Source organism: Egretta garzetta, unplaced genomic scaffold, assembly GCF_000687185.1.
Source record: "Egretta garzetta isolate BGI_Z169 unplaced genomic scaffold, ASM68718v1 scaffold214, whole genome shotgun sequence".
NCBI classification, from domain to species: Eukaryota; Metazoa; Chordata; class Aves; order Pelecaniformes; family Ardeidae; genus Egretta; species Egretta garzetta.
This window is the reverse complement of record NW_009259491.1, coordinates 500380-515619: the sequence shown is the minus strand read 5'-3', so window position 1 is coordinate 515619 and position 15240 is coordinate 500380. Positions and strand designations below refer to the sequence as shown.

Here is a 15240-nt window from a genome sequence, read left to right as displayed (position 1 = left end):
TTAAGCCTGCAGTATCGGCACTGGTTTCTTTTGTCTTTGTCTACCACACATTGCCTGTTAAACCTGGGAAGAAAGAGAGGTGTGAGGAGCAGCAAGACTGAGCCTGAAGGCAGGAAAAAACAGAGCCCCAAGCTCCAAGCTAGGCTCAGAGCAGGTTCCCAGGAGTTCACCCTGAGAAAGGAGCCACGGTCTGTGCCATTTCCATGCTTGCTTTAACCTGAGGTTTCTTCTTTGCACTGAACATCTCAGCCCTCTGCTCTACCTCTGGATGTTCAGTAAGGACAGGCTAGAGCTGACAGTCGTGTGCAGGAGCTCAGGTTGTTGGTCGTACTCGCTAACCACTAGGCATAGGGTGCTCACGAAGGACTAACAAGCTGCAGTGAAGTTCAAAGTGTGAGCCAGAAGGGTCAGAGCCAACTTGGTAGCCTCTGTTGTAAGTTAGATCCCAGTTAGAGTGGTGGAAGAATGCATTTATTCTGAATAAAAAAAGGATAGAAGGTTGTTCTTGAGCTAGTAAGGTTAAGAAGTGGGTTTAAGTCCCTGCATCTCCCCAGGGCTGTCTGGGACCCAGGCAGGTTGGTTCTGATCTCTGGACAGCATTGCTGGTGTGGAAACAGCTCTGCAGCCACCTGCAGCCACCAGCTCCTTTCCTCCACACTTGTATCACTGAATCCATTGCACTTGATGGGGCAAACACTGATCTCCCATGTGTGTGGCTGTGGCATGCAGCACAAACCCGGTGGCCACTTGCAGCATGAATTTCACTTGCAATTTTGCTCTAATTTACTGTGGATTGATCATGTTTGCAAAGTATAGACAAAGGCGTACAGAGCTGGAAAAGGGCTCCCAGCCATGCCGAGTTCTGTAGCTTTTGAAATGGCTTGTTTTGTTCCTACCATGCTTTTTAAAGCCCCAAGCTAGGATTTGCCCAAATGGATGCCTGAGAGCAGCTTTTTAAGCTTTTCTGTTGGACCTATAAAAAAGGCCTAGTCTCCAAAGAACTGGGCGCCTTGGCTTTTCCACTGGAGCTGTGGGGTGGGGGCTCCCTCAGCAGCCAGCTCAGGCAGCCCTGGGCTGCAAGTGATAATGTGCTTCACATGCACTCATAAACCTGGGGCTTCTTTCTGTCACTCAGATTTTAGAGTCACGTTGCTCTTCACACTCTCCAAGTGTCTGTCAGGCCATCGGGAGGAACTCACTCGAAAAGCCCGAGTGTTTTGGATGCTCTGAGCTGAGGGCTCCTGGGTTTCCTCTGCGACTCTGTGTGGGTTGCTCAGGGTGGGGAGCAGGCAGGTCACAGCCACTGATGGCACAAGAGAGCCATGGGTTACCCCCACCAACACGGTGCAGTACATGAGATGCAGGAGCAACATGGGTGTCTCATCCTCAGAGACGTGCACACTATGCCGCCCAGCTTGTTGCTCCTTAGATGTTCTTTTATCATGGCAGTGACAGCTTTTTAGGTGGATGGCAGACACACTTCCACCTCGCGATGGAGAAGGGGTGGGAGGCCACTGAAGTGCCCCCAGGGAGTCCGTGGGGTTTGTGCTGCACTCAGAGCACTGAGTAGCAAGGTGCTGAGCACCTGTAACAGGGCTTCCCCATAGCACCTCCTTGCTTGCTGGCCGCGCCCACAGTTGGCCATTTGCAAGAACATGTGCTTGGCCCCTCAAGAATGGGGCAAGACCTCCCAGGGTCTTTCCCTGGTGATCACTGGAGGGCAGTCCCAGAGTGAGAGTGGTCTCTGACCCTTCCTAGCCTGGGGGTGAGGTCATGGAAGGTGGTGGAGGACACAGGGAGGACAAAGAGGACAACGCCATGCTGCTGCGCTTTGAGGGCTTCGCTGTTCGGCTCCTAGCGGCTGTTTTGTTTCAGCCACACGACTCTGTCCCCTCTGTCCTTACCTGCAGGAGTACATGTGGTTCTTCCGGACGCTTCTCCTGAAGAAGCCTTTGCAGCCATCGCAGCTGGAAGCCCCATAATGCTTCCCCGTGGCGCGGTCCCCGCAGATGGCACACAGTGCACTCACCCCGATGCTGTTGGAAGTGTTGAGGTTGGCTGCTTCTGATGGAGATGTGTCTGCGTGGGGAAGGACACGGGAAGAAGAACACAATGAGACAGACAGACAGCATTGCCTAACTCAGTTTCCTGTGAGAGACTTGGTTTTTGGAGGAGCCAGGCAGCTGCCGCCAGGCTGTGTGGCAGGGGCCAGTCTGAGAGGTGTGTAAGGAGTAGGGGGTGCTCCGAGTGTCTGAAGTAATTTAATTTTGAGTGTGCAAAAACCCCCTGTGTGCCAGGGTGAGACACCTCTTCGCAAAGGCCTGACTCCAGCGACACCTTCGGGCACAGTGGAAACCCTTTTGCAGGAGTCACAGAGCAGAGCCAAAATTCCTTGGGGATTTGCAAACGCTTTGGGCTGCAGTAGCATGGCCAGAGAAAAAGCAGGTGCAGAGTTAAAGCTGAGGTATTACAGCTCAGGGTAAGCAGCTGATTTATTAGAGGGGTGTTTGTGTTGTAGCACCGAAAGAGCCCAAGACAGCCCTGAGCGGATGCTGTTAGAGAAACGAGGTGACCAACTCCCTTTGCCAGGCGTGCAGCTCCAGCCTGCACGGTGGCTCTTCAGGAGAACAGGACTTTAAGTGCATAACAAACTCAAATTACTTTAGGTGGAAAATTGATGTGGGCAAACACTACCCATGCAAGGAAGGTATCCCAGGAAGAAAGGGTGACGCTATAGGATGGAGGAGGCTGTATGCTGGGTATCCTCCAGAGTCCGGTAGCACCACAGCTGAGACCAATGTGTCTTGCATTCCTTACAGACCGAGGGGGGCTGCATTTGCAGGGCTCTTTTGGGAGCATGGGGAATTGCAGCAGCCTCTGTAGGAAAGGACATCTGAAAGGCTCGAAACCATACAAGCCCTACACTAAAGCCCCTCCAGCAAGCCAAACAAACCTCAAGGCTAAAGGGATCAGCCCTTAATTCGGTTGATCTAATTGTCCCCTCCCATGCACATTTTCCTGCATCAGCACAGGCACATTCCCCTGCCTCAGTGGAAATCCCAGTTGCAGATGATACCCAGGACCTACAAAGCCATAGAAACCTGCTGGGATTTTAATACTTGAGCCTGTTGGCCCCTGGGTTTGGCAGGGATGCGATTAACTCTCACCCTAGGAAGGCCACAGCAGCTCCTCTTGGCACCCAGCAGAAAGGGGGCTGGGTGCTATAGAAAGGCTGGTCCCAGCAGGGCTCCCTTTGGTGGCTGGTGCATGCGTGCTGGGGGAGGCCAAGGCCATGCTGCCTGGGGAACACTACAATTTTAGCTTTTCTTCTGCAGAGAAAGGGATATCGTGGCTGACGCTGCACGGCCTGTGCGTGTCCTCCCTTGGCAGGAGTAACCCATGTGGATCCCACAGCGATGGGGGATCTGGAGCCAGCCCTTCCCTGGCTTGGGCAGCACCTTCCATTTCCCTGCCCGCTTTCTGTCTTCTGAATTCCTCGTGTCCCTCCTGTATTCCTTTCCAAGCCAGGCTGCTGCCTCTCTGCGTCCCTGCCCAGCACGCCCCAGCACGCAGCTGCGTTTCCGTGTGTCCAGCAGTGCCGGTGCAAAGCTCTCCGCTCCCAAGCCCCTTCTGGCTGTCTCTCATCCCTACAAGGGGCTTGCCTCTGAAAACATCCTTCCTCCCAATGCCCCCCAAGGGCTCAGCTGGATGAAGGTCATTCCAGAAGGAAAGCTGGGTTTCCAGTTTCGGCTCAACATCGGACTTAACACGAGAGAGGAAGAGCTGATCTGCCTGTAATCACATTACCTGGGTATCTGTGACAGCCCAGATCATCCCTTTTTAGCAGTATATCATGCTGTGGTCAGATGAACGTAGAACAGGAAAAACTGGCATCATTATCAAAGAAATTGCAACATCTTAGTCTGATAGCTAAACAACAATGAAATTATTGCCTAATGGATAGTTTTCCAATTGAGTTTATTTCGCAGTGCCAGAAGTACTGGCTTCTGGCTGCTGCAGTGAAGTGGGTTTAATGGGATTGACTTGGAATTAAGGTAAACAGGGGAAAGAAAAAATCTGACTTTAAATTTGAGACCTCGCAGCTGAGAGCTGCATTAGGACAGGAGCGCCTCGAGAGGCCCCCGAGCCCGTCTGAACGCGGGGTGCGCCTGGTCTGTGGTGGCGGCAGACTTGGTCGCCGCTGAGCTGGAGCTGCAGCGCTGCACAGGGCAGGGACCGAGCTCGCCTGCAGTCCTCGGCCAGAAAAGGAGGCAGAGGCTTTGCAGGCAGAGGTGTGGGCAGCTGCTGGACGGGCAGAGCAGCCCTGGGGGCGAGACCTGCCCCTGGGCTGGAGCTGGGCAGGGGAGGAGAAGTGTTGGTGCTGCCTGACTCAGCCAGCTCAGCCACCCCTAGGGCGTATTTCATACCACACCTGATCTTGTCATATCAAATTATTGTGTCCCTCTGCTCCGTGGAGCCCTTGGGTTGGGGGGGCTGAGTCACAGCCCCCTGGGCAGGAGCTTCTGCAAGCTGGGTGGGAGAGGGCATGGAGAAGGAGCAAGACTGGGGCTTGTCCTGGAGGGTCCAGATGGGCATCGGCAGAGCCGAAGGGGGCTGCTCTCAGCCCTGAGACCCCTGGGTGGGTAGGACCAGCCCCCAGGAGCAGAGAAGGGTCTGCGACCCCGGGCAGCAGGAGGTTACTGCACAGCAGAGCAACACCGGCACCAGAGTGTCACGTCTGCGACGGAGCAGAGCCGTGACCCGGGGAAGACAGGCAGAGGCTGTGAGTGGAGAGCCCGTGCCACCGGCACAGCCCTTCCAGGACAGGGGTGGCCCAGCAGCCTCGGTGACGCAGCAGGCAGGAGGAGAGGGGTCGCTTTCTACGGTGTGCTTCGTTTAGTCATTAACCTCGTATTTAGAGAGAACTTAGGGGGAACTTGGAGCGGAATCTCCTGTTATCTCCAAGCGTTTAATCACCAGGACTCCTCGGTCCCCAAATGGGTGGGCCAGTGTTGCAAATACTGGTGAGTTAAGTGTTATTCTGCCCTCCTGGGGGGACGAGAACGCCTGTCTATCCCCGCCAGGTCCCCTCGCCCCTCTTGCCGGGGCTGAGCCTCCTGGCCCCGCAGCGCTCCCGGGAAAGGGGGTGCCACCCCGCACCCCAGCGCTGCAGGGGAAGGGCTGTGGCCTCGGGGCAGCTGCAGCGGCAGCCCCTAAATCGCTTTTTGTAGTGATTTCCACCCTTGCCAGGCACTAAATGGCCTTCTGCTCTTGGAAAACCTAGCTCCAGCTGCCGCTGGGGTGGGACTGGCTCTGCTGGGGAGCCACAGGCTCGGATGTCTGTCCGGTGAGCTGTCGGCAGCGTTTTGCTCAGACATGTTTGACTAGTCTTTTCTCCTGGTTGGGGCCTGGGGGAGGTGAGACACCCCCCATGCTCAGCCCCAGCCCCGGTCCCCGGGCTGAATGTCTGGTTGCACCTCTCATTGCAGCCAGCTCCTGGCGTGCGCCTGTCCCCAAGGTGTCTGGGCTGCAGGGCACCATCCCACCGGCGCCAAGCACAACGTTGTTCTGCCACCTCGATTGCTTCCCGGGGGAAGCAGAAACCCCCCTGTGAGCTGCCAGGAGCCCCACGGCTGGCACCCTCACCACGCCCCAGCCGTCCCTGGGGCCATTTCAGCGGCCGCCCCGGGGACTTGTCCTCCCACAGCCCCTGGCTTGTCCCACCGCTGCGGAGGGGAGAAGATGGAGGGGACTTACCGTTGCCCATAGCCAGCACCTGCATGTTCTCAAACTCCAGAGTGGTATATGCCGGGTCTAGCGCTGCGCTATAATCTGCCATCTCCATGTCTATTAGGGCTTTGGAAAGGCGCATTATCATCAGCAAACACGGGCCAGATTGTACCGATTCCCTTGTCCGAGGCTATTGGCCCTTCTGCCTCCCTCTGCCTTCGCTGCGTCCCCTATCTGTTGTCTTTTATTTCAAATATTTCTCTGAAAGGATTTGCTGAGCCTCAAGGCCTATACTCCCCAGAGGGGTGGAGGCAGGAGGCAGGGGGTTAATCTTTAATCATCTCACCCACTGCCGAACGCTGCTAAGCTGTTTTTTTTTTTTTTTTGGTGGAGTAGCAGTGATTCTTGTTGACTGTTTATTATTGAATCTCTAGGTGCTTTGCCGATCCTGGCTCCCAGGCGCAGGCAGGACAGCAGGAGCAGGAGCTCGCCGCCCGGGGAGCACCTTCCCGGGCTATTGACCTTGATGCGGAGCTGACGGTGTTGGTCTTAATTGTACCTGGGGTGGAAAGCTTGGAAACCCCCCCAACAGGAGAACAAGGTTGCTCTTCAGTCATTGCCTTCCCCTCTCCACAGTCGGTTGCCTTCTCTCCCTGATTTTCCCTTCTCTCGCTCCCTCCATCCCTCCCACACCTTTTCCTTTTTCTCTCTCCCGTCAGAGAAGGTCAGCACCTGCCTGGCAATTTACACGTTGCTATGCAAAGTAACGACAGGCGACTCCTTTTGCTTCCCTATAAACTGAGTTTTACAGAGGCTGGATGCCCTATAAACAGATCCCACTCTGCAGCCGTGCCCAAATGGTGAGCAGGGCCAGGCGGTGGCCCGGGCACCCTGGGCATCGCCAGGGCTGCTCCAGTCCCACTGCTGGAGCCACCCTGTGCTGGACAACCCCCAGCCTTGGGTTTTAACTACACGTCTTAAAATTTTCATTAAGTATTTTGCAACACAGCAGAGCTTTACTCCGAAGTGGGATTTTGCCTTCTGCAAATGCAGCCCCTGCCAGCTCTCCGCCGCAGTGGTTCTGTCGCCTTGCCCAGACCTGGGGTCTGACGCACTGGTGCTGGGCAGGGGGGACAGGAGCAAGTAGTGGAGCTGCCTGTGGTCTCCTCCTTGCTAAGCTGGGTGCCGGAGAACCAGCAATTAATGGTTTGGTATCAGCGAGCTCTGTGTTGAAAAATTTCCCCTTATTTCGCAACCAGCAGCGGGTGACTGAGGCCACACACTGCTGGTTTGGGCTCCCAGCTGGCTTGTGTTTGTGCTCTGCAGGCACCCCAATGCAGCCCTGGCCCTGCTGTTGCCCCGAGCCTCCCTGGCCATGGTGGCATCACTGTCACAATGTGACACCAAGGTCACTGGCTCCACAACAGCACGTGCCTTCGGGCAGTGATGCTAGCGACAATTTGCTGTTCACATTTTAGGAGTGCAGGGTGTTGCTCAAGCAGCCCTCACCCCCTGAAATGATGACCTACGTAGCACTTCCAAACAGCTCCTCTAGCCTAAGGCTACAGGTCTGCGGAGCGGAGCGGGAGAGCCTCTGCTTCCTTGCTTGGGACTCGTGATAAACAGTCCTCTGCTGCAGGGAAAACAGTCATCCGGTCTGTGCTCCCAAGGGAGAGCCCAGAGCTCTCCGCACTCACGTGCTAGTGGCTCTTCCCTTCAGCGGGAACAGTCCTGACCCAAAAATTGTTTTTACGATGTGCACACTGGTATGGGGATGCTAAGGTAGAGCATAGACCCCTCCGTGGCCTCATCCCAGGGACCTCCGTCCCGATCCTGGCCAGGCCACAGTGATCCCTTTGATTAGATAAATGCTACAGACACTAGGTCAAATATGTGCAGGATTTGCCACAGCGTCTAGTAAAATATTGTAAAAGCATGGCCCGTTTTGCTCTGCTCAGCAAAACAAACCTTTAGCTTAAATAGCCTGCTGAGCAAGGAAGGCTGAAAAGGCCATTTGCTCCCCGGGCAGGAAGGATTAAAAGGGCCAGGAATAGAAATCGGAGAGGCAGCATGTGCGGGGCAGCGGCAGATAAGGAGTGGGGAAGTTTGGAGAGCATTAGGTGGCTCTCGAGGTCGGGGCTGTCAATGGGACGCGGCGCTTTCCGCCCCAGGGTCGTGTTGACTGTCATTTTCTCACTACCAGTGTCCTCTGTCGGTCGCCAGCGCACCCTCCCAAATCCCTTGTTTCGGTCAGGAGGTAGAGGACCAGACCAGCCAAGGGCACAGTGTGCTTCCTTTGCCCCAGAGATGGGCTTGGGATGGAAATGGGTCGGCTGCTCCCCGGGAACAGTCTGCTGTGGGAGACGATGTCTCCCCGGGGCTGTTCTGCCTGGGGAGTCCTTGTCTCCCCTGACATCCCTGCATGCTGGGTTTTGGGACAGCTTGCCAATGTAGTCATGGCTTGTACTAGCCAACAGGACCCCCAGCCCTGCAGCTGGTTTAGGTTGGAGATGCTCAAGTCAGCTGCTGGCTGTGGGGCTGAGTCAAACACTTCTGTCCTACAGAAGATGTTTTGTTGTTTTTGTCCCAGAGACAACTCGCAGCTGGCAAACCCCTCTGGTAGCGCAAAGGCTGTTCCCAGGCAGGGGAAGCTCAGCTTTCAGGCCCTCTCCGCTCTCCTCCTGCCCCCATGGCCTGTGCCCTCCACCCACCATTTCCTACTCCAGGAGATGGCTGCGAAGGAGACCATGATGGCCCCGGGGCATGAAGTGTTCTGCGCCAAGCACTTATTTAGTTTTTATCTGTTGAGCAGTAAATGCTTTCCCACACTGGCACATCATGACACTAATTCTGCCTTATCTATATATCCCCAACTGGCAAATTCATCCAAAGCAAAAGGAGATTCCCTGAAAATAAGATCTATGCTTCCCAGTGAATGAGGATCAGGAATAGAGCATTTGTAGTGAGGATGCCATCGGCTACCATGCTTGCCAGCTCTTCATGTCAAGTGGGTGAGCAGGCTCCTCTCACGGGGCTCTTCCTGCCCTTCTTGAACAGGGTGCTGTAGGATCAAAGGATGACTGAGGTTGGAAGGGACCTTGGGGTTCCTACTCCCACCTCCTGCTGGAAGCAGGGCCAGCTGCCAGAGCAGCCTGTGTGTCCTGGGGCTTTATCCAGTCGGATCTTGAACACCTCCAAGGGTGCAGACTGCACAACCTCTCTAGGCAACTGGTGCTTGACTGTCCTCGTGGTGAGTCAGTTCCTCCTTAGGCACCGTCTGAACCTCTCTCCATTTTTCATGCCCATTGATCTCCTCCCACCACACACCCTGTGAGGAGCCTGGCCCCGTCTTCTCCATGCCCCTGTGTGGGTTATGCTCTTGTGGCTCCTGCTGGCCCATTTCCCCAGCCTGTCATGGGATGGCAGCCCTGCCCTCCAGTGCATGGACCGGAGCCCCCAGCCTGGGGTCGCCTGCGGAATTCCTGAGTGTGGACAGTGGTCAGGCTGCAGCTGGGAGCCCGGGGCCCTCCTGCCCTTTGCTTTTCTCTCTCACAGCCCTGCACTCAGAAATCCCTGGCAGAAATGCAAGTGCCCAGAGCCAGCAGGACCAACCTCGTCTTACATCAGCGATGTCACCACTGTCCCTTGCAGCCCCACTCCAGATCGCTCCTCGCACGTCACTCACAGCTCCGAGGCTGCTGTGGGGCTGGAGTGGCTTTTCCTTGGCATGCAAGCGAAGCAGAGGTGGGATTCAGGTCTGAAACCTCTCCAGAGCAGGAGAGCCCTGAACAAGGTTGGGGCCCCTGCTCAGCCCACCAGCACAAAGCTGAGTTACGAGACAAAGAACAAAAGTCCCAGGGGAACGTCGCCAGCGTAGTCATCTCCACACATGCAAAGGTCCCTTCTGTGGTTTTTTTTTTTCCCCTTTGAAATTTCAAATTCCAGTTTGTGGACAAAGTCCTGCCTATCTGAGAATATAGATCTCCGACCACTGACCAAACTCCACTCCAAGCAGTCCCGAGGGCTGCTCTTCCCCTTGCCCACAGATGCCTCCACTCAGTCCCCAGATCTGCGGGGATCGCACCGAAACTTTTGCACTGGAGCAGAGCGCTCGTTATGTGCACAAATGGGATTTTGCATGTTTCAACCTTCGCGTCAGCCGTTCCCTTCCTCCACACAGAATGGGAAGGACCATCGGGAATAACCAGGTAGGAGCCTTATCACCTGCAATTCATTTGGGCAGCCATTGCAGATAGAAAAAAAGAAGGAGAGACAAGGGCTTCTATTGTGCTTATACCAGCAATTTTAGCTCATCATTTAAATTAGGGAAGGGGGAAAAAAAAGGCAGCTTCAGAGGGGATGGAAAACAAGAGGGAACATAAGCTCGTGGAGGCACAGCCACTCCGCGTGGTTAACTGATAACTCCAATTTGCCTCTTCTCTCTCATCTTTTCTGATTCTCCTGATTAAGCTCAACTTATTCTCATGCTAATCATTTCTTGACCTGTTTATTCTGCATTAAAAAATTAACAGAGAGCAGTTTACTGCATGACTTGCTCACGCAGAACTGCCACAGATTAGCAGGCAGGCTTTAAGCCTCTGTGCAAGACTTTTGCATCCAGCAGCCAGTCTGCGCAGCTCGAGGATGAGCTTTTTTTCCTGTTTTTAAAGAACAGCTTTTTCTAAAGTCAATATAAATCTCCCTCCCTCCATGCCTTAAGTATATTTGCTCTGTGGCTATTTCCAAATGGGAAAGATAAAGCCAAGGGCTTGTGTTTTGTCAGACTTTTTGTAAACAGGGATATTTAGGGCACACTGTCAAACCTTTCTGCCTCCTGCCTCGGCGTGCCGTGACTCCGGAGCAGAGTTGTCAGTGTGTTAATAAGCAGCTCCAAGGAATTTGGCAGGGGCTGGGGGGCTGCAGGTGAGTGCAGCTGAAAAAAGCCCCCGGTTCAAGCGGCAGATTTTTGCCTCTGCTCCAGGCAATCGTATGACAGACACACAGACTAGGGTCTTCTCCCGTGTCTGTCCCCAGAATGTCCCCAGCAGCAGCAAGAAGTCTCCAGGAAAACCGATGATTCAGCTGAAGCTGTTCAGGGTCCGTTTACCCTTTGCCAGCCACACACAGCACGTCCCGGCCCCGGCAAAATGCTTTGTGGAGGTCAACCAGAAAGATCCACCACCGCCATCCAGGGAGGTGGACAAGAATGATCCAGCCCTGGGAGGCAGTAGGTGACCACAGCCACGTGCCAGACCCATGCCCGGGGGGACACACAGGCTTTGCATCGTCCTGTTCAACAACAAATCGCTCTCAGTGATTTATTTTCCCCAGTGCTGAAGCGCCTGTCACTGTGGTTGGGACAGATGCTGTTTGGAGCTGGGGGAGATGCCCAGGACAGGCAATGCCTGAGCAGACCCTGGACACGCTGTCACCGGTGAGCCTGTGACACCCGGTGGCACCCTGGGCTCCCTGGCACAGCTAAGGGTGACAGAGGCAGCTTTACCGCAACCTCAGGCTATTTCTCACTCATGCCAGGGTTATCAAAAAGTGGCCAAATCAACCAGAACTGTCCAGGCCTCCAGGCCATAAAATCACCGTATGGAGAATCAAGGCAGTTTTTGGACATGGGGAAAAGACATTTCAAAGGAGGCAGCAGACTCTGCTTGAACTCCTCTCCAAAAGCAACATGTGCATTTCAGCCGAAGCCGGGATGGATGTTGGAGCTGGAGGCAATTATTGGAGCTAAAATAAATAGCTACCACGCAAAAGCAGTAGGGAAGGAACTGCAAACATGAGGACAGACAGACCATTTCAGCATATACTGCTCTAGCCATAACACCGTGCATGCCTTTCATCCCAGGACCAGAAAGGGGTTTATTATCCTGCCTGACAAAGGCTCTGAACACTTGAGGCGGTAATTATTGGGAGCTGTTGTTTTGCAGGGACAGTAAGTTTGAGCTGTTCTCAGAAGGGCAGCTGTGCTCGAAAATGCCAGTGCATTTGCTGGTGTGCATTTGCAACCACTCTGCCTTCACTGCAGCCCTCGAAAACAGCATCTGTCCCCTGGGACCTGCAGGCTGGCACTTGTGACTCTGGAAATCTGGCTGCTCTGTTTTTACGCAAAATCACGCACTGAGCCCAAGACCAAAGGAGGAGGAGGAACTGTTAGATTCATCTTCCATTACACCACAGGCTGCGAGCTGGCCCCAAGCTACAGCTCCCACTGCTGATCCAGCTTGCCCCATGCAAACCCTACACTGCAAGCACTGCACTCCAGCCAAACCCCAACCCAATGGAGACCCAGACGCTTTCCAGCAAAACACTGTCCTGCCTATCTGGAAGGAAATCCAGAAAAACTCCAACTTTGCCACGTGCTGTTCCAGATTCGCTGTCTACACTGGCAGCCTCTCAGCTTGAATCCAGCAGTTTAAGCCCTGTTTAAATGGGGGAGCAGAAGCCATGGGGAAGCAGCCGTGCTGGAGAAAAGGTTTGCTGCCAGCAACGAGCACCTACTGCCTTCCGTGCCGCGCCAGCTCATTCGTTTTGTACGGCAGGGATCTCAGCCCACGTCTGGACCTGGAGAGAACTGGTCTAGCGGGTGAATATTGATCCCTTTGGAACTGAAGTAATTCTTGCAGCTTCCCAGGAAAAAGATCCCCACTGAGCTCACAGTCTGGCAGGCAAGCGAGTCTCTCCCTTCACCCCTGCCAGCTGTTTGCAGGGCTTTTAGGTTTCATCGACTTTCTACTTTGTTATACACACAGAAAACAGCCCCTGAATCGTTCCAGCTGGTGGAGCAATAGGCAGCGGAGGAGAACAGCCAAAATCAACAAAGGTTACAAAGCAAGTTTTACTTTTTTTAAAATGTATTTTATCTTTTTTGCGAAGGTGAACGCATCAGCACGCCATGCATGCTGGGAGTGACCTCCAGCCACTGCTGCGGCTCTCGGCATCGGTGCTCGCTAGAAATTAAGGCAAAAGGCTGGAAGCTGCAGGGGGTGCGGAGGGGACCTGCAGCGGGGTGGCGGGAGGACAGTCGGAGCCCATTCCCCGGGAGGGGGGCGAGTTCAAGGGCTTCTCAAGGGCAAAAAGCATCTTCCTACAGCTGCTGTAGCTGCCCCCCCCTGTGCCCGGGCACAGTCAGCCCTGGCCGGGGAGCTGAGCTCTGGGGGAGCATCTCAGGGAAGGGCCACGTGTGCCTGACGGAGGCGGCAGGAGGAAGGGGGGGTGCTGGGGGTGGGAGCACTGCTCAGGTCTGAACTGGAAAAGGTAGGTTGGGCATTGTAAAAAAATTTAAAAAGGAGTGGTAAATTAACATTTGAAAGATTCGGGTTTCCCGAGTCAGAAGGAAACCAATTAGTGCAAAATGCTTTTTCTCTGCAGGAACATGCAGAGTGCCTGGATAGCCTGTCTTGTTCCCAGTGTCCTCAACCTCCAGAGCACAGCCAGTGCCAGAGGGGTAAGTGAGAGCAAAACAGTCCTCAGGAGATCCACATCCACGCCAGCTTCGCACCCCTGAAGCCCGGGGCCACCACAGCTCTCTCCTATGCAAGACAACCATCCTGTCTACTGCCACAGAAACAAAAAGTACACAGCAGAAAGATATGGGAACACCGGAGCTTTCTACATGCAAGGTTTGTTGCATGGGGGACAGCACGGGGTGGGGGTGGGGTCGCACATCTCCACAGTCGCACAAACCCGTGGCCAGAACACTGCAATGCCAACTGCCTGGCTCCTGGCTAACACACCACATGGCAAACTGCTAATTAGCCCTTGAGTGTTCGACCTATGTCTCCAAGACAGGGTAACACTATTATTTGTCCCTTTACACTCCTGCAAGGCCCAGTGCCATTGGCCTCTTGTGTCATAAAGAAATTAAAATATATCATGACCATAAACTACATCATTTGAGGAAATGAACCATTTCTAGTAAACATATCATGGGACGCCGAAGTCATGAACTTTTCTAACTCAGTTGCCAGTTGATAAAGAGCGCGGGCGTTTGCTGGGAGCAGCTCCCAGCACGTGGCTCCCTGTGTAGCACTGGTGTGGGGACCTCATCCCATGGCGGCGTGGCTCCGGGTGCAAGGAGGCACAAACCTCACTTGGGGGCCTGCTTGGGGGGAATTGCTCAAGCAAGAGGAGCCCCAGGATTTTTGCTGTGCCCTGGGATCAAGCGGAGGCTGGTGCGGTGTTTTGTGGATGAGGCTCTGCGAGGCGCAGCAGGCCAGGGCTCAGGATGCTCACAACATGTCCGAGTGCTTGCAAAACCCCTTGGCAGCACCCGGAGCCCAGCCAGCCACCTTGCTGCCTCATCTGCGCACCAAAGGTCCCTGTGGGTACTGGGGGCCTGGGGGCCAAGTACAGAGGTGGGGGACCCAAAAAACCTTTCTAGTAAGAGCTGTGAGCAACCAATAAGGTTTGCATTGAAAGTGTTTTTCTCTTAGTTGTTTTTAAGCTTTTGTTATGAGGGCTGGGTAAGTCCTGCTGCAGACTTCTCTGGCTACGGAGCAGGCAGCAGACAGGGCAGGACCTGAGGATGCATCACAAGCTGGCAGGATCCATCCCCGGGCCTGCCCAGGCTGCAGCATGGGACAGTAATGCCAGACACTGGGAACTGGGCTGAGAACGACCAATTCATTTCCCAAATGTTGCAAGGAGTCACTGGGGCGTCCATGGGATGCCAGCCTGGCTCTACCACCTCCTGCCCCAGCAGTCACAGCACCCGCTCCGCCACGCCACCCACATTGGGGAGAGCCCCAGAACTGAGCCTGGGGACATCAGCTATTGCCACCCACAGACCTGGCATGTTCACGCTGCACAAAGCAAAACAGAAACCAGAGACTGGGGGATCCCCTCGGACAGGGACCAGCAATATGTATGTGGGGGATGAGCATATTTCAGCTGCTCCAGAAGCCCAGCAGAGCCCCCGTGGCAGGGTTGCCAGTGCCCTTCATTCACATAACCTCCGCAGCGCTGGCTACGCAGCTACTTCTCTCCCCAGTGTGAGTGCCATGGGGGGTGCAGGGGGTACCTGGTGTTTCCTGGAGCAGGTCGTATCTGCTGCCACTCATCTTCCAGGGGCTCTCAGCTCTGCGGGCAGAGCTAGGGGAGTCTTGCCCTCGGATGGGGCCGTCCAGCCGGCGAGCCCCCCGCGGGCTGCCGGGCACGAGCCATGCCCAGGAGCTGGCTGTGGTGCAGCAGCAGGGACCAGCTAATCCCTTAATGCTGGTCACAATGAGATTTGATGGGGAGCAGCAGCTTGTGCCGCAGAGCCGCAGGTTTTAAAGGGTTCTGGCCACTACCCGGAGGGGGATTATAAGGTGGCTCTGGGTTTGTGCCCCGCTGCTGGTGCCTGCAGCAATGCCCACTGCTTTCTGGGCCACCTTTCCAAGGTGCCCTCGCCCTGGCCTCTGGCCTGACGCTACGTTTCTGTGGGACAGGGGGTGCCCGGCCACTGCTCCAGAAAATGTGCCTGGGTGTGTTTAACAGCAGGAGGGGGGGTCTGAC

The 15240-nt window shown here is 54.9% G+C and overlaps 1 protein-coding gene across 3 annotated transcripts in view; it reads right to left on the bottom strand.

Annotated features, from left to right (window-relative positions):
* Window positions 1-5878, bottom strand: part of HNF4A (hepatocyte nuclear factor 4 alpha) — a 17057-nt gene extending 11179 nt beyond the window's left edge. For 2 of the 3 annotated variants that reach the window (XM_009637328.1, XM_009637329.2), the window contains exons 1-3: window positions 5758-5872; window positions 1905-2079; window positions 2-63 (exon numbers count right to left, since the gene is read on the bottom strand). In XM_009637328.1, coding sequence (XP_009635623.1) covers window positions 2-63; window positions 1905-2079; window positions 5758-5872 — 352 coding nt within the window. Of the gene's footprint in view, window position 1; window positions 64-1904; window positions 2080-3101; window positions 3105-5757 lie in introns of all 3 variants that reach the window. The other variant, XM_035892881.1, reaches the window with a different exon arrangement.
* Window positions 5879-15240: the final 9362 nt, after the last annotated feature.